Raw genomic sequence first — 18,558 nt, 5'->3', positions numbered from 1 at the left:
GCCATCTGCATTGCATTTTTAAGCCGTCCACATCTGTGTTAAATAACATAAGGTCAAATTCTTGAAGAAAGATCATGGCTCCTCTACAGGGGGCTTCACAGGAGTAGAACAACGAATTTTAAGCAGATTGTTGGCCCTTTGCTTGTCCTTATATGGCGACTTTTCCTTTTAAGACTAAGATGATATAATGAACAAAAATATGATAGTTGGGAATTTCCTAGTGTTAGTGTATATTATTTAACATATCCATTGTTTATACTCAACATAGTCATCGTTTAGACTTTTGGTTTTTTCTGTAGTAGGAGAGTTTTTCACAAAGGCAATTGCAGAGTGCTCTCCAGTATCTCTTTGGGAGTTTCTCACTGTGTAGCTAGTAAACCCTCCTTTCAAGATTTCTGTAAATGTTATGGTATTATCTCCCTTTGGTGTGGTTAACAGGCCTCTGCTAGTTAATGTTTGTGCTTGCCATACTCCCAATTATAGCACCTGAAGAAAGTTCCTGGGCTCAGTCCTTCATGGAAAGCATAAAAAAGCAGGTCTGCTTTCTCCTCTGCCATTTCAATGTTTGTATAACCATCAGAGAGAATTTGGTGAGGAGAAAGAACCTAACTACAAAGTCCTTTTAGAGTTAAATAAAGAAATAAAGGTTTCTGACAGTTGACTATATTGTTTTTTGCTTAGCTCACACTGGGCTGTGTAAAAAATACTCATCTTGTATATAACTTTATTGAAACATTTTTAGAAACTTCTTTATTAATTTGTGTCCTCCTCTGTCTAAAAATAGGGGGGTAAACTGAAAATAACCTAAAACAGGCCATCAGTGACATTAGACTAAAGCTTTAGTAAGTCTGGAAACAAAATTGCACCAACTAGTTTGTTATTTTTCATTATAGCAGGTCTCATTTCTGTCTTCAGTGTTATACTTTTTAAGCAAATTAGTTTTATTAATGCATGGTTTTGAGTCATAGTTAATGTGAAAAATTAATTTATATCTTGGACTGTAAATGTAATAATAAATTATTTATTAATGGAGAGAAAAAAATAACCCTAGATCTGGCACATTTATCAGAATTTTCCGTGTGGGAAAAATATAGTATATTGGAAGAAACATAAAAGTCAAAATAGATTTCCTTTTATATTGTACATAAAGTTAACTTCCATATTAAAGGTATGCATGCAATTTTTTGTATTAACATGGTTTGACTTAAACCCTATTCCCAACTTATTTTGTTGTCCTGACTAAAGACTAGATCTATATTTTCTGTGCAGAAGAGGATCATGCTTTTAACCCCCAGGTACATGGAATAGTTATATTCATGAGTCTACAGTGTTGGATCAATTCTGTGGAACATATATGAAATCACAATATCTTTCAACTGTGATGAATGTGGATGATTTTTTCTCAATGGGATTTCTTCCATATAAAGACCAGAAGCTCTGATGGCAGGAAGCCAGAAAATTTGCAGCTGGTAACAAAATCTACAGGAAAAAAGAGAGAAAGGATTTTTTTTTTTTTCCAAATGGCTGTGGATAAAATTATTGTGTCTTTCTGTTTTTGTATAAAAATTTTGTGATTTTCCTTGTGATGAAAACAATATGCTGCATATTTTATTTTGTAATTTGTAAACTGATGATATCTGAAATAACTTCCTACCTGTTTGGAACATTGCAACTTTATATGAATGTTTATTCTTGTTCCCTCTCTACCTCTTAACCTATATTTATGCTTATGTGTCTTCTCTGGATTATGCTCTTTCTTTTCCGTACATGCAAACTTCTATATCACACGTATTATTATGTCTTTTTCCCCTGAAATTTGAGGAATGCTATTTATTTGAAAGTGATTGTAATATATGCTGTTAATCCCACTATAATATGGCTGAAAATTAGTCAGTAGTTTAGCTATATTTGACAGACTAAAATACCATAAAATTTTATAATCTAATAGTGCTTACTGCCCTATCAGTAGCTCATTTATTAGTCTTGTACAAAACTTCTGAAATCAAGTTACCAGCCATGTTTAAAGACCAAAACAGACAATGATATGACAATAGAGAACACTGGCCTTGACATTTGCAAAGTCTTATTTTTAAAAGGAAACATACATGAAGGAATTTAGACAGCTTTTGCCATGGAATCACTGACTAGTGTGAATAATGCTCTCAAATAGGTCATACTTGACAGAGTGCCAGTGAATAAAACTAGAACTATTTTGGAAGCTAACTCATGACATATGTCATCTAAAAGGATGGGGAAAGAAAGCCATCATGCTAAGGCTATATTTTTCTGGTTGACATGGCAGGATTAGAATGTAGAACCAGAGCAGAAGCTGATATTGTGCTGCTGGTGGATGGCTCATGGAGTATTGGGCGGCCAAATTTCAAAACCATCAGGAACTTCATTGCCCGTATTGTTGAAGTTTTTGATATTGGTCCTGACAAAGTACAGATTGGTAAGTTCTCATTTGTCAGAGGGAAAAGGGAGTACAACTGCTACAGAGACACATAATAACTGAGTAAATGATGGCTTTTTTCCCAGGTCTTGCACAGTATAGTGGTGATCCCAGGACAGAATGGAATCTCAATGCTTACCGAACCAAACAGTCTTTATTAGAGGCTGTTGCCAATTTACCATACAAAGGAGGCAATACTCTAACAGGTAGGTCACAGTGCCAGGATTTTACTTGAGGTCCAGTGAAAATGATTCTAGAAGCTGACCCTGATATTGTTCAGTGAACTCAAGTGTGTTCGTGATGAAAGGGATTTAGCAGTTCAGCTCAGTATGGTTGGAAAAGAACAGGTCCAGCATAGGCTTATAAACTCAGAAGAAATGGGTTAGAAGAGATTTTGAGTGATGAAGAACTTGTGTTTCTGTTGAGCCTATGAGAAGAGGAAAGGTCAGCTCCATGTCAGGGATGGGATGCAGACAACCAGGAACCAGAAGGAAGGGTAGTGGAAGTAAGGAAGGTGATGCACAAAGGGTAAAGAGAACACTGAATAGTATGAGTTGCTGAGAAGTCCAGATGATGGGCTGCAACTAAAGTCAAAATGCTTCTAGAAGTAAATGAACTGTGGAACTCTGTGGTCAGAGTGAAGTCACTAGGATGCACTAATTTCTTTTACCGTGACTACTATATGAAAATAGTTAACAGCCATGGCTGCTTCTTTTGTGTCATGCTAGGAATGGCCTTGGATTTCATCTTAAGAAACAACTTTAAACCAGCTGCTGGCTTAAGGCCCAGAGCTCGCAAAATTGGTGTTCTCATCACTGATGGCAAATCTCAAGATGATGTAGTCACTCCTTCAAGAAAACTCAAAGATGAGGGAGTGGAACTGTATGCAATTGGTAAGTACTCTACCAAGGGATGGCTTGCAGCAACCCCCTTCTGCTCATCTACTAAATGGGCAGTGAAGTATACATAAGTACATAAAAGGTTATTCAAAGAATGTGTTTAGGAATTTAATTGGATGTTATTGTGCTTCATGGCCATAATTTCTAACAGGTTTTGCTTTCTTCTTCTCTTGTAAGGTATTAAAAATGCAGATGAAAATGAATTGAAGCAGATTGCCACGGATCCAGATGACATCCATGCCTACAATGTTGCAGATTTCTCCTTCCTGGCTAGCATTGTTGATAATGTAACCACAAATCTGTGTAACAGTGTGAAAGGTCCAGGTATGTCGCATTTTCAATCTTTTTCATTCTTTTTCTATTTATGTGGTTGCATTGCAATTCCTTTTTATTACTCATTGGGAACACTATGTTAGCTGTGGGCTGTTTTTTCAGCTGCTGGTGTGAGGAAGCTGTGCAGACCACCTGGACTACCCTGCAGGGGTTCTTCCTTTCCTTCCAATAGTGACTATGTTATAACTAACACAGCATGACATTGCTGGATGTGCCTTCTTTTTCTCCCTAGAATCGTGAAGTATCTTTCTTAGTGCGTTAGCATTTTTATTCATTGTGGCATGTTTTTTGATGATACTCATCCAATAAAGAAAATTTTAGCAGCCCTGCTCTTTTCAAGTATTAATGTCTGACAGCCCAAAACCAAAGCTGAACATGGTAAAACAGTAGTGTTAGCTGATGGCTCTTCAGTGAAACACTGGTGTTAAAAGTGGAATAGAAATTACAAATGAATTTGTTTAGTCTCGAGTGTGTTAAGGTGAGCTATCTCTTCATGCAGCTGTTGTAAGAATTCCTGAGGAAAGGAAATATAAGCAACTACATGAAGTGGTTTTTTTCTCTTCTAGTAAGATAAATTAATATCTTTTTAATTTGCTTCACTCTTGCAGGTGATTTGCCACCTCCTTCAAATTTAGTTATTTCGGAAGTGACACCTCGTTCTTTCAGACTGAGATGGAGCCCACCTCCTGAGAGTGTTGATAGATACAGAGTTGAATATTATCCTACCTCTGGAGGTAGCCCCAAACAGGTTAGTAGTGTATGTTCATCTTTGACATTTTCCAGTATAACCTTGGCCTTCGGCATCATGGAAATATCATTCTCAATTGGTGCTGAGTGGGATATAACAGTAACTTAAAAATGCTCCTAAAGTTGAGAATATCATACTTTGGTAAATGACACACAAAATTACAAAAAATAGAAGCATATATATTACTTTAGTTGATTTAATATCATGGATCCAGAAGTAAAATATATTTCTTATAAAGACTTGTCTTCTATTTCTAGTAACTCCTTTATTTTCATATTCCATTGTAAAATATTAGTTGAAATATGTCTGTACCAGAAATCTTCTGACCATACTCATGGGTAGGCCCTCTGTCCTTTTAATGCATTTTCTTTTCAGAAAACAAGACAGTAGGGAATAAAGGTTGTAAGGAGTGCTTAGATTAATTCTATGTGACTCCAAACTGTTTATTGCACAGGATCAAACTTGTGGTTATTAATTCTCTACACACAGAGCCAGTGGCTGGCAACTCTTGGTTCTAGGAAATCTGAATTGCTTATTACTCTCTTTAACCAAATGGAATAGTAATTAGGAAAATTAGGTGTTTAGGAGAATGTAGTTAGGTGTCTCTCCTACCTAGTGGGTCTGAACTTCCCATTTCTAATTGTGGCTTTTAAATCTTAACTCATATTTGGTTCATGGAGAGTTCAAGATTTGGCCTTTGATTAAAGTTTGAGCTGTCATTCCAATGCACACTGACTTTACAGTTTGACTACTTCCTGGCATTTCTGTTCTGCAAGGTGTTGCTAATGCCTTGTGCTCTAACTATCTAGATTATCCCGGATTTTGATTTTTTCCCAAAGAGGCCCTTTTTTCCCTGGTCCTTTATGTTCTTTAGTGGTATAGAAGTGTAAACCATGTATGAAATCAGAATACACTCTAAGTGGTGCTAAGCAGATCCAGTTCAATTTGAAACAAGTGTCTGTCTGAGATTTCCCTATAGCTTGCTTTGCAAAACTAATGCTATATTGTCAGACAAATTGTATCCAAAATTAGGACCAGACTTATGTCCTTGTCATTGATTTCTGCAGTTTCACAAGGAATGATTTCTTTTCTTAGGGATAAGATTACAAACCTATTTGTCTTACAGTGATTAATATTGCTTCTCTTGCAGTTTTATGTAAGTAGGATGGAAAGAACAACAGTTCTGAAAGATCTGCAACCTGAAACAGAATATGTGGTTAATGTGTTTTCTGTGGTAGAAGACGAAAGCAGTGAACCTCTGATCGGCAGGGAAACAACTTGTAAGTTAGAAATGGGTCCTGAATAACACGTTAACTGCCAGTTTGGCACCTGGGGAACTGTCCAGTAGAACTTCTAGCACAATGGATTTTCTTCTTAGAAGAAGTAAAATATTTAATTCGAAATACCAAACTGTATTTTGTTGCTCTGGCTGTTCAGACCTTGTTGTCTAGAAAAGTTCAGCAAAGTGAAACTGCAATGTGATAGAAAATATTTGTCCCAGCTTCTTTCTAGGGTCATAAAGCATGGCTATACAAAACTAGGACAACAGACATTAATTACATGATAGAATTTATAAATTCCTGAAATCTGATCACAAACAAATGTGTTCTCCTTAATTTTTATGCCAGATAATTAATTCCTGCTAGCAAATTAATTCCTAATTAGCAAAAGCTAATTCAGCACAATTATGCCACTTCTATGAGTTATAACTCAGCTATATTTCTCCTATGAGCTGTCTACGTGATTGACTTCATGTATATTTGTGCTGTATGCAACATAGGGTGACTCTTCTGCCTCTTTAATAATATTGAATGTTTGCTGTTCATTTCACATTTTATTTTGTATTAGGCTTGTCAAAAAATCCTTAACATGTGTGCATAACTTTTATGAAGTCTTTTACTTTTTGATATGGTTTCATGGAAACTTTTCATTTATTTAATAATTTGAGAAATATAGAAAACTAGAGGAAAATCCTCTTTGTATAGATTGCAATCCAGTCATATTGTTTCATATTAGAATTTTCAAGTGACTTAATGTTGCTTTTAACAAGATTAAAATGTTCCAGTGCAGACTTGTAAGAGTTTTAGCTGTATATGTAGAAAATCTGTGGCCACATTCAAAATGGTATGACCGTTACTTCATTCTTAAACTAAGAATTTAAATACCTGTTTGCATATAATTTCTCTACTACCCATAACATACCCTAATACCTGTGTGCAATGTTCTCAGTGGTATGACCTGCAATATAAAATAGTAAGAAGCTGAAAGAAATAAATTAACATGTATTTTTTATTTGACAGTGCCAATCTCTTCAGTTAGAAACTTGAATGTTTATGACATTGGATCAACTTACATGCGAGTGAGATGGGAACCTCTCAATGGAGCTACTGGTTATTTATTAACATATGAACCTGTAAATGCTACAGTCCCAGCCACAGAGAAAGAGGTAACAGAATTTGTCTTTGCTACCTGTACTCTACCAAAAATAAATTAAGAAAAACTGTTAGACTATCATAGTAGCCAAAAGACTGGCATGTACTTCTTGAAGTGCAGTGAACTTACTGGGGTATTATATACAATGACATCAGTCAGGAAACTGTAAATATACTGTGACTCTCACAAACAAAATTCCCTTGAAGTTAAATCATTGCTTGCTTTTCTGTCATGGCTTTCTTCAGTTTTTAAACACGGTGTGTTATTTTTCATGTGCAGATGCGTGTGGGACCATCAGTGAATGAGGTGCAGCTGGTAGATCTCATCCCCAACACCGAGTACACTTTAACAGCTTACGTGTTGTTTGGTGATATGAAGAGCGACCCACTCACCACACAGGAAGTGACATGTATGGTCATCTTGATTTTTACTTTGTTACTGCTTCAGCAACACCAAATTTTGTATTATATTTCATGCAACAGCTTTTATATCATCTGTTTCATTTAGAAGACCACCTTAACCATGTTTTATGCATTCTCTAACACATACATTTTCCAAAGACTTCAAAGGCAATTTCAATGAGAAGGCTACAGCTAATAAAAGGGGAACAATATAATTTTTAACTTGAATAATGAAGAAAGTCTTGAGATCACAATGTTTTTAAAAGGTTTCAGTTTTGCTTGTATTGATTTAGAAACCTTGTTCCCAAATTGAGATATCTACTTAAGCATAGAAATTACTAAAGAAACATGTTATATCAAGAAAAAAATAGATCTAAAAATGGCTTCCTTTGTATAGCTTTCCTTAAATATTTTCTGTTGGCAGAGGCATGCTTCTGGTCTAGATGCATGCAGGATGGCTACTTTCATGTCCTTTAAAATTTTAAAGCATTAACCGTAGATGAAATGTGGCTATTGTCACCAAAAATTATGATCTTAATGCTTGATACTTCTGGAAGTATTGTACTCACTCATAAGTTACAAAGATGAAACTACCATAGTTTATAACTATTTTGCTCATTGCTAGGAAAATAAGCTTCTGAACTCTCTCATCTAATGCCCAGGACAATGAACTTGTCAGAAAGTGATTGCTTCCATTCACTGAAAAGACTTTCACTGAAAGACATGAAGAGAATTCACTTCCATCTGTGAGAGACTTATACCTCTGCTACGAATAGCATTCAGTTACTACTATCATTATTTTTGCAGTACCTTTGCCTGGACCCAGAGGTTTAACAATTCAGGATGTTACTCACAGCACCATGAAGGTGGTTTGGGATCCTGCCCCAGGAAAAGTTCGAAAATACATCCTAAGATACAAAATAGCTGATGATCCTGATGTAAAGGAGGTAAAAAATTTAAAGTAGTGGGAAAATTTTATTTTGAGAAACTAGATTACTAAAATAATAGTGAAAGTAGTATTATAACTCACCAATGAGAGTAACGAACATCAGTTCATAGTGATTGCAGCCAGGAGAGAATATTGATTTCTTGGAAACTGAATTACAAGACAGATTTCTTGGGTACTCCCTTCTTCCTCCTTCTCTAGAGAGGAAAAATCTTTAAACTGACTGGAGAATTTTCATATGTTTTGTATAAATACCATTTCAATGCTCTGCTTAAATATCATACTGCCAAGGTCTAAGAACAACTTACAATGAAGAGGACAGAATAGTGTAATACAGGTATGTTAGCCCCTTTGCCTAGTGACAGAACATGTGTCAGCATTGTTAGAGATGTCTTTTAGTTATGTACAAGCTTTCCTTAATTGTGCTGCTTAGCATAAACCAGGTCTTGGAGAATAAAATTTGTTTTTTAAAGGAACCAGAATTTTCCAAAGGTTCAACCTGCATCCTCGCCTCCAAAGGAATAAAGCACTGAATGATCCACAAGTACTATGTGTATCTGTTATAATATGCTTTGCAAAGGAATTAGTAGAGAACACTCAATATTCAGGTGTAAATTTATAAGCAAATAGCAAAACTTAGCGCAGAATACTTCTTTGTTTTTTCAGTGCAGGAATTACTGCCATTAGATCAATGCAGAGTAAGAAATAGAGCAATTTGCAATCCTTTAAGTCACTCTTTTTATTCTTAGGTGGAACTTGACAGACTCAAAACGAGCATTACTCTCTCTGACCTTTCCTCCCAAACACTGTACAATGTAAAAGTTGTTGCTGTATATGACGAAGGAGAATCCATACCAACAAATGCAGAAGCTGTCACTCGTAAGTTTTCCTAATAATTATTCTTGTGCTTGTTTGAGCCTTATGTTTGATTTAAGTGGTGTGCGTTGCAACATCTTATTGAGCTTAGGTGGAGCTCTAATTTAATCTGAGAAATACTTCATTTGCACTTGTAGCATTTGCAATATAATAAGCCGCAGGAATCTTAGATGAGTTGCGTCTTAGTGCAGTGAACACAGACATTGCAGTCTGATGAAAGGTGAAGAGCCAAGAAGCAAAACTATTTTTATTTAATGACTGAAGGAGAAGTGTAGGTGTAGAATTGGTAAGAAAACATGAGGACAGAAGAAAGGTTTAGCAAGTCTACACAGAAATCTAGGCAAGTGAGTAAGAAGCTAGGCCATATACTAGAGGATTAGAGAGACATCATCCTGCTCTGATCCAAGAGAGTTTTTGCATCATGGAATAATAAAGCAGCCTTTACTTTTGGAGAATAATAAAGGCAGCATTTGAAAGACCTCAACAAATAGAGACAAGGAAATGGAGCTGCACAAGCTCGAAGAGCTGATCTCCATACAATAGATGTGACAGAATGAAAGGAGAAAGCAGCTATCAAGGAAGTTCTCATTCTGATCAAGGCTTAGGATTTAAGAATATAGCTAACCAGAAAAGCTACAATAGAAAAGAGTAATTTTTCCTTTTCACTGCCCTTCCATCTGGTTTGAAGGAGAAGAAAAACCCCTTGTTGTTGGGTTAGTCTTTGCTCTGTAACGGTGGTTTTGTGTGAATATGTGTGTAAGGAAAGAAGAGGAAAGGTCTACCAAAGAAATTATTTCTAGATTAATTCCCTGATTCTACCTATTTACATATTTATTCCCAGTGGCTATAATATTTTCCCTCCTTAACCTACAGTTAGACTCTGTGATTTCTTTCTAAAAAAAGTGGTGACTTATTTGGCTTATATAAAGAATTTTAAGATTTGAGAGAAACTCATGCAGGAACTTGACCTGTGTCTATGGGAGTTCACATTCACTCCATAAAACCCCAAAATGTAACAGCCAGGGCTTCAGTTGTTTTGAGTAGATATGTGAGTTGTGACCTCTGCTGAGGTCTGTTTTATCAGATGATGACCTAATGATGTGACCTTATGAAGGATGATTTGCTTGGTGTAAGTGGACTGAGTTATACTATGTTTGATTGTAGTCATTAGAAGCATAGTAATCCAGAGATGAATCTTCTACATAATCTTCTAAATTATTTGTCTGGGTAATTCCTTTGTTTAATGGTATTTATTTCGTAGTTATATTTTGTGGAATATTTTTCCTTTTCTCATAATAGAGTCTGTGCCAGCACCAGTCAATCTCAGAATCACAGATATAACCACGAACAGTTTCAGAGGTACTTGGGATCATGGAGCTCCAGATGTGTCTCTATATAGAATAACATGGGGGGTATATGGAAGAGCGGAAAAACAGGAGGTAAGAATAGATGGCCACCTTATGCTTTTGTGGGCAGTCTTTCCGAGGGTGTATTTTTTAACTCAGAAATGTAATTGATACATGGCCTATAACTTGGAAATTCAGTGAGAAGGTGTAGGATACATACTTACAGCCATGTTCAGTGATGTTACTGAGTAAAAAGATACTCAGTTATATCCCACTATCTGTTTGCCTGTTTAATTTGTATGTTTTGGTTTTGTTTATTTATATTTTCCTTTTTTTTTTTTTTTTCCTTAATTTCTTCACAAGACTATCTTAAATGGGGATGAGAATAGTTTGGTCTTTGAAAATTTGAATCCAGATACATTGTATGATGTCTCAGTTACTGCCATTTATCCTGATGAATCAGAAAGTGATGAGCTCATTGGCAGTGAACGAACATGTAAGTAAATAAAGGGATTCTGCATGTTGTTACTCATAGTTATTGAAACAGAAGGTATACACATACAAGAATTCTGAAAATTCTTTCTACTTTTTTCCTAGTACCCTTGGTACCTATCACTACACAAGGTAAGAATCTGAATTTCCAGGTACCATTTTATTGAAGGAAACTCATAGTTCTCTTTTATTAAACTGTCATGAATGCTGACATTAAAAAGTTGAGATCATTTCATAAATATTATTGTGTATTTGGAAGAATAGTAAACGCTAGGTTACCACATGTTTATTATTTTACAAACATTACAGTTTATGTTCCCCTGTACTTAATACATTCTGCTCTTGATCAGGCATTTATGCAGCCCAAAAAGTAAGAATAAAGTATTTGTCTCTGCTCTTTGGTGAACTACATATTTATTAGTTTCTTTATTATGCTTCTCAGCCCCAAAGAGTGGCCCACGAAACCTCCAGGTGTACAATGCAACTTCACACAGTTTGACTGTTAAATGGGATCCTGCCAGTGGCCGAGTGCAGAGATATAGGATCATTTACCAGCCTATCAGTGGGGATGGCCCTGAACAGTCAGTAAGTCATTTTGAATTGCTAAAGTTATTCCAGCTTAAATGCAACCTTCTGCAAAGTAATCCAATAGAATAATTTCTTTTCAAAGCACAACATTGTATGTATTAATCACCTTTAATGTGAAGATTTATATTTGCAGTGAATAAGTAAATTCTCTCACCTTTTTTTTCTCTCCTTTCAAATCAAAGTTAGAATACTCTTAATTGAGTAGCAATAACTTCAGATGCATCCTGTTTTCTCAAAATTCACATAATCAGAGACTCCTTTAGGTTGGAAAAAATCTTTGAGTTCATAAACTCCAATTGTTTATTCATGGATGAAACTAAAATAAAGTGTGTTGAGGAATAAGTCATCAGCATCTAAGACTGCAAGTCACAGATACTGATCACAACAATCAATAATATGAACTACCATGACTACTTTCACAGTCCAGAGTTTTCCTTCATTTTCGTAGTGTGGTTCCCATGCTAGTGGAAGACTTTGCCATGGAACATGCTGTGAACAGTTGAGACTGTCTCTCACTACTCTAGAGTCAGAATAACCACACAGAGATAGTCGTTGCAATGAGAAATTCATACAAAATGTGTGCTAATGAAGTAATTAAGGTATTTTAGACTCTTTTACTGTGATAAGAAGCTGTAGTTCCATGGAGAGGTGGTACTTTATGATCAGCCAACTTTCCTTGTGTTGTCAGCATGAACTGTTTTGACTACTGGCAGCCTACAAAACACAGCCTGGGAAAGGTAATTCAGTCAGACTGTTTATTAGACATGTGTGCTACTTAAAAATGCCCCAATCTGTAGTGGGAGGCTGTTGTGGTTACTGTCACATGAGTCAGAGGAACAGTCTCAGATGAGAACCACATTAATTTAGCGCTCCTGTAATTGGAGATGATACATGTTCAGAAGTATATCTAGGAATATTTACTTTAGAATCAGTTGGGTATTTACACACCCATTTTAAACTCTCTTCTGAGCAACATACATTTGGGTTGAGGTAATTGAAATGTATATTGAGCAATTGAACACTATTTTAGTGAGAAATCACTATAGGAATAAGGAACAACAGTAAGTTTAGTTAATATCTGTAATTAATTGCTGGCAGTGGACTAAAAAAGGGAATTACAATAATTCTCTTGAAATCTATGCAAAGAATATGGTTAATAGACTTAATTGCTGACTGCTGGTAGAGTCAAGCAGTGACAGTTGGAGAAAACACCTACCTTTAAGGAGAGGGCACAGAACTCTCATACTCTGTTCATGGCATTTAATGTCTCTTTGCAAGTGACTTGCAGTCATATGATCATAATTTCTTGTCTTCTTTTGTTACTCTGATATTTTATTAAACTGTAGATGCTGGGTAGGCAGTAGAACAGTCCCCACCAAAGTATTTAAAATATAATTTCTGGAGGGGTTTTATTGCTGTGTCTGACTCTTAATGGCCGCAGCACCAAGAGGAATCACAGGTGATTTGAAGGAACTAAAAAATGTCTGCAAAAAACTGGGTCAGGATTTGAAAGACAATCAGATACTAGAACATAGAGGCAGCCATGATGGGATGATAAAAGCATTAGTGCTTTGAAAGGAGCTTTATACACTTGAGTACAAGAAATCCCTTTGATTGTAAGTTAAAATGGTCTGCTTGTAAATTAAAATAATCTAGTACTATGAAATGTGAAGATGTGTAAGTGCTTGCTTGTCAGTTCTTCATCAGCAGATGATTTGAAGTGTTATGCTGAACATATTAGGTGAATAGGCTTTGAAAGCATGCAGGTAGTCTTAAAAGTACAAAGAATGACTGGAGTCACAATATAATTTGGGCTGGTACAGAACTGGGAGTTTCTATATAATTGTGGTTGTATGCAAGGCTGGAGATTTTAAGGAATAGTGGCTTTGTGTCTAAAACCAAATATTACTACTGTTGAATGTCTACTCTCAGTTTCAGTCCCAGGAAAAAAGCAGCATTTGATATATCACAGCGTTTTCCACTGTGCATCATACGCCTGTGTTCTTTACTGTAAGAGTGAGGACAAAAGAGGCAGTATAACAGGGATTTCAATATTTTCCTTTGTTTTGCTGCAGACTACTGTGGGAGGACGACAGAACAGTGTGGTGATACAGAAGCTGCAGCCTGACACACCATATGCTATTACTGTGTCATCAATGTATGCAGATGGTGAGGGGGGACGAATGACAGGACGAGGCAGAACCAGTAAGTAACTTCTTCAGGTCTTCTCATTAGGTACAAAGCAATATCGATGTATTGCTTTTCAGAAGAGCTGAGAAAACTCTCTTGTGGTGAAATTCATCCCATCTGTATTTGTCATTTGTCCTTTGGTGGCTTTCAAGTTTCTGAAGTAAGAACACCATCAGCTAACTGGCTGTAGAGAAACCCTAGACCATTGCCTTTGGCTGGATGCCCAGTTTTTACAGCTGTGAGAAACCCTAATCTTGCTATGGAATTTCTTCCTAATTTTAATTTGTTTAACTGTTTTATGCCATAATGCAGTAAACATTAAAGCATCTGAAGGCATTTTACTCTCATATATGAGTGCTTTTAAGCACCTTCAGTTGAGAGGCTGATCTTCATGGTGTGCACTTTAGGACTCCACCATTTTATATTGGTGCATTCTCTTGATCCTGCTGTAGAAATCACTGAGTAATTTGCTATAAGAGACACTCCAGGTATAAAACCCATTTCAATATATTTACTTAATTAACTATATAACTACAAAACTATTAATTCAGTTGCATTTACTTTAATTATGAGCTTGCAATGGGAAGTCAGATACAGCAATGGGTTTGGTGAGGAATGAAGAAAAAAAGTTTTAATGAACTCATTGCATAATTCCAAAATAGTGTCCATAAATTAATTTTTCTAACTAGCATTGTTTGTGGTGTTGGATAGGGTTGATGCATTCTGATTGATGAAGATATATAAGGTCTAACATGAGCTACTAAACCTATTTTTAAAATTTTCTAAGGGTACATTATAGAGGCATGATCTGGCAGTAAAAAGGAGAGAATAGGGTTCCCCATTTCTGACATCTTACTGATCTGTTTCAGAACCTCTCACCACTGTGAAGAACTTGCTAGTTTATGACCCAACCACCAGTACTCTGAATATTCGATGGGATCACGCGGAAGGAAGTCCTCGCCAGTACAAAGTGTTTTATGGACCTACAGCTGGAGGTGCAGAAGAAATGGTAAATTCTTCATGTGGATCTCACTAACCATCTCAGATAAATGACCATCTCAGATAAATTACAGCTCATGATGGTGCTGAGAGAAAATGCTGCTGGGTGAAGTAGGAGTTGTTTGCCTATGCACTGGCATTTTTCTGTTCACAGCCACTCTGGAAAAAATGCACAGCACCTCTGTGAAAGTTCCTCCCATATGTATTACAGATGTTTGATTTCATATAGTAGACCATTAGTGATTAGTTCTTAGCATGGGATTTAATACCACACACAGTTTTTTGTTTCTTTATCCCTAGGGCACTGTGTGTGAATGTAAAGCTGACTTCAGGGTATACAGAAGATTATAAAGTTAGCAGACTTAATTTCTACCCATTTTTACTGCTAAGAAGTCATTTGACTGTAACCTTCAATGGTATTTGTGAAAGCTAAAAAATCCACATCTTAATCTCCTGAAATTACTTAATTACTAAAGAGCTAAAATAATCCTGAAAATCAGAAACCCTTGCTGCAGACTGGGAAATAATATTTCCCAGCTGTGTTTCTTTCCTCCACATCAGTGCAGTTTAAGGGTTAGGGTTAGGGTTAGGGTTAGGGTTAAATGAAATGAGTCATACGTGAATGCCATCCTTTCAATAGAACTAAAGGGCTACTGATGAAAAATACTCTTAAATGCTGTGGAGTTTTATTTCCTAACATGAGCTGCTCATTACTTTCTTGTAATTAGCATGTTGTAGTGTTATGTAATTTTTTTTTCCTTGACTTAGAAAGTGCCGTTTTAATGTCTCTGATCTGCTAAATAGTAGTCATTAAAGAGATCACTGCAGATTCTGATACTTTAATTACACTTAATTTCACTACAGCAGGATCTGGACCCAAAAGTGGAGAGCTATAAGGGGTTACATAAGAGAACACAGAACTCATTTGTATTAAGTCTGAGACACAATTGTCTTGAAAGACAGTTCCAGAAGATATCTCAAACCATGTTTTCATAAGCTTCACCTTTTGTAAAGTTTTTATCATATCCAGTCTGGAAATGAGAGGGGGCAGGGGAGTAAGGAAGAAATAAAATAGCCTGAAATATTTTTTGTTTGTTTTTGGTTTTATTTTCATGTTTTTGTAAGTTTCTTGACCCTTCCTTTCTTTCTAAATTTGTAGACTACAGTACCAGGAAATACAAACTATGTCATCCTGAGGACTCTTGAACCCAACACACCTTACACTGTAACTGTGGTTCCAGTTTTCCCAGAGGGAGATGGTGGACGTACCTCTGACACTGGACGTACTTGTAAGGAAAATAGTCCTTTTCAAGAAAATGTTAGGAATTTTTTACTAATGGCCTCAGATAATTAGAAATCGATTTTACACTAGAAGTTTACCTGCTTAGTTATTTTTGCAGCTTTGTAACTTATTCTGTTTCCTTTGTTTATTTATGGGGAGGCTTTCATTCTATTTATCTCAGGCAAGCTCAGCTCCAAAGTTGTGCAGCACACTTAGTGTTTACTTCACAGAATATTCAAATTTTAATAGTAGTGCTAGTAGAAATACTCATGAACAGTGAACATTGGTGTTAATCCATGCTAATGTCCACACTATGTACTTAAAATTTGCCAGGAAGTTTGAGCTACAAACATCAACTCAAGCTAAAATGTGTAGTTTATGGTTATTTTTCATACGTATCTGATCAACAATAGGATAAAAAAACGTGTCATGATATAACAAAAAGTGTTATACTTCCAGTTTGCAGTGCAAACATGTACTTTGCTGCCTGGTATGCAAGTTTGGAAAGACTAAACGTGGAGATTCTTAGCTTTGTAAATTTTGGGCTAACAAAAGTAGTGTGCTTATCTTGGGCTGTGGTGCTTTTCAGCTTTTGAGCACTGTTGTAAATTCATGTAGAAATTGAACTTACACAAGCAACTTTGTAAAATTTGATTTGAATTATCCTTGATCTAGTGGAGAGAGGAACACCAAGAAACATTCATGTTTACAATCCCACACCAAACAGCATGAATGTCCGTTGGGAACCTGCTCCAGGTCCAGTACAGCAATACAGAATTAATTATGCTCCACTGTCTGGCCCAAGGCCATCAGAATCTGTAAGTAATTTAACTTTTATACTATTAGTCAAATGTGTGTTGAGAATATTGCTTCCTTCAAAGAGTGTAAAAAATAGTAGTAAACTCAGGCCGACTGTGTGCCCAGGAGAGTCTCTGCTGAAAGCACAGTGTTTATAGGAGTCTGGTTCACTAATAAAGGCTTAATTTGGTAAAATAAAAGAGTAAGAAATAAGACTCTCCCATTTAAAACTCTGTATTGAGGATTGAGTATCCTTTGTCATATTGCATGCAAACTTGAGTTAAATTAAATTTTTTAAGAGAGTTGGAGACAACAAATATTTATTAGGAATTGTGTAATTACGAAACTAGATGCCAGGTTTATGTGATTTTACCACCAAACCATCTGTTTACCCCACATCATTACTGTTTAGTGGGAGCTGGTGAGCAGTGTAGTCTGGATATGGGTAAAAAAGTGCCCTCCAAGTGTGAAGCAAGAATTCTTGGATTTCTATAAAAATTAGTGCAGTTTCAAAGCTTTGATCATGAATGTACTCAGGCTAAATGTACACCATATCGTACGCGTAGATGTACATGTTTTTATGTAAGAAATTGTAAGGAGTTTTATGTCCTTTATACATAGTAAACTGTGACAGAATTTACTTTTTTAGTTTCTGTTTATGAATGTTTCTCCTATTTTTTTCTGAACTAGTTCAATGTAAAATGTAAAAAATAACAGTTTTAATTGAAGAATGAGAGCTCCTTATACTGTTCTTATTTTCACCCACTATTGAATTTTTATCAATACTGCATGTTTATTTTAACTTGTTATTTTTCTTAGACAGTGTGCAGTTTCAAATTTTTCTATATTTCATTTAAATGGTTTTCAAAAAAGAGATGGCATAAGCTGAAACTTAATTTTTATAGGTGCTTTTTGTTTCTGTTTTAGATTGTGGTGCCAGGCAACACTCGTGATGTGATTCTGGAGCGCTTAACTCCTGACACTGCTTACTCAATAAATGTTATAGCTCTGTATGCAGATGGAGAGGGAAATCCAAGCCAAGCACAGGGAAGAACATGTAAGGGACAGTCAGTACTTGTGTTGTGAAGTATACATCAAAACTGGTGTGTGAAGAACTTAGAATATTGGTTACAATTCCAAATAATGTAGTGCAATTCTGAATTAATGTATTTGAATTATGCCTGCAGCAATTATAGGCCTCTGTTGCAGAAAACTTTTGCTATGCTATCTGTCAGTTGTGGTACTTGAATAATTAGAAATGTATTTTTCAATTGGGAAATGAGCTTAATTGAACATGTAGGAGTTTAAAGGCTGTTCTCAACATCAAGTTACAGGCAAATAACAAATTATCTTTTGTAAAAAAAAATAGCCTATTAAGATGAATAGAATCAGTTGTCAACAGAAAAAAAAATACTTCACGTTTGGTGTCTGACATGGTAATTGTATGTGTTGATCTCCCCAGCTGTTTTTATTTATTTTTTTTTTCTGCAGACACCTGAACACCAAAATCTCCTAGTTACAACTTGTATCATAGGATCTTGGTTGGCTTATGCTTAGATTCTTTAAAATTCATACTAGAAATAACACGTTCCGAACCTGTCAACAATAATTTTGCTTCTTCTGTGTTTTTCCTGTAAAATTCCCATATTCATCTAAAACTTGAAGATGTGACAGGCTATAGTTATACTTACCTGCAGGAGTTTGAGAAGCAGAAAGTGTGTAGATGCTCACTTTGCACATCTGGATGTTCTCTCCCTTCCGTACTGTTCCAGTTC

The 18,558-nt window shown here is 35.9% G+C and overlaps 1 protein-coding gene across 3 annotated transcripts in view; it reads left to right on the top strand.

Annotated features, from left to right (window-relative positions):
* Window positions 1–18,558, top strand: part of COL12A1 (collagen type XII alpha 1 chain) — a 100,091-nt gene that overhangs the window by 39,888 nt on the left and 41,645 nt on the right. For all 3 annotated transcript variants that reach the window (XM_066315028.1, XM_066315025.1, XM_066315027.1), the window contains 19 exons: window positions 2,303–2,452; window positions 2,539–2,658; window positions 3,181–3,345; window positions 3,529–3,675; window positions 4,293–4,432; window positions 5,583–5,712; window positions 6,733–6,878; window positions 7,145–7,274; window positions 8,074–8,213; window positions 8,962–9,091; window positions 10,388–10,527; window positions 10,798–10,930; window positions 11,032–11,058; window positions 11,369–11,511; window positions 13,590–13,719; window positions 14,574–14,713; window positions 15,863–15,992; window positions 16,661–16,803; window positions 17,711–17,840. In XM_066315028.1, coding sequence (XP_066171125.1) covers window positions 2,303–2,452; window positions 2,539–2,658; window positions 3,181–3,345; window positions 3,529–3,675; window positions 4,293–4,432; window positions 5,583–5,712; window positions 6,733–6,878; window positions 7,145–7,274; window positions 8,074–8,213; window positions 8,962–9,091; window positions 10,388–10,527; window positions 10,798–10,930; window positions 11,032–11,058; window positions 11,369–11,511; window positions 13,590–13,719; window positions 14,574–14,713; window positions 15,863–15,992; window positions 16,661–16,803; window positions 17,711–17,840 — 2,514 coding nt within the window. The remainder of the gene's footprint in view (window positions 1–2,302; window positions 2,453–2,538; window positions 2,659–3,180; window positions 3,346–3,528; window positions 3,676–4,292; window positions 4,433–5,582; window positions 5,713–6,732; window positions 6,879–7,144; window positions 7,275–8,073; window positions 8,214–8,961; window positions 9,092–10,387; window positions 10,528–10,797; window positions 10,931–11,031; window positions 11,059–11,368; window positions 11,512–13,589; window positions 13,720–14,573; window positions 14,714–15,862; window positions 15,993–16,660; window positions 16,804–17,710; window positions 17,841–18,558) is intronic.

The sequence above is a fragment of the Sylvia atricapilla genome, chromosome 3 (genome assembly GCF_009819655.1).
Source record: "Sylvia atricapilla isolate bSylAtr1 chromosome 3, bSylAtr1.pri, whole genome shotgun sequence".
NCBI lineage: Eukaryota > Metazoa > Chordata > Aves > Passeriformes > Sylviidae > Sylvia > Sylvia atricapilla.
This window is presented reverse-complemented; position numbering and strand designations above follow the sequence as displayed.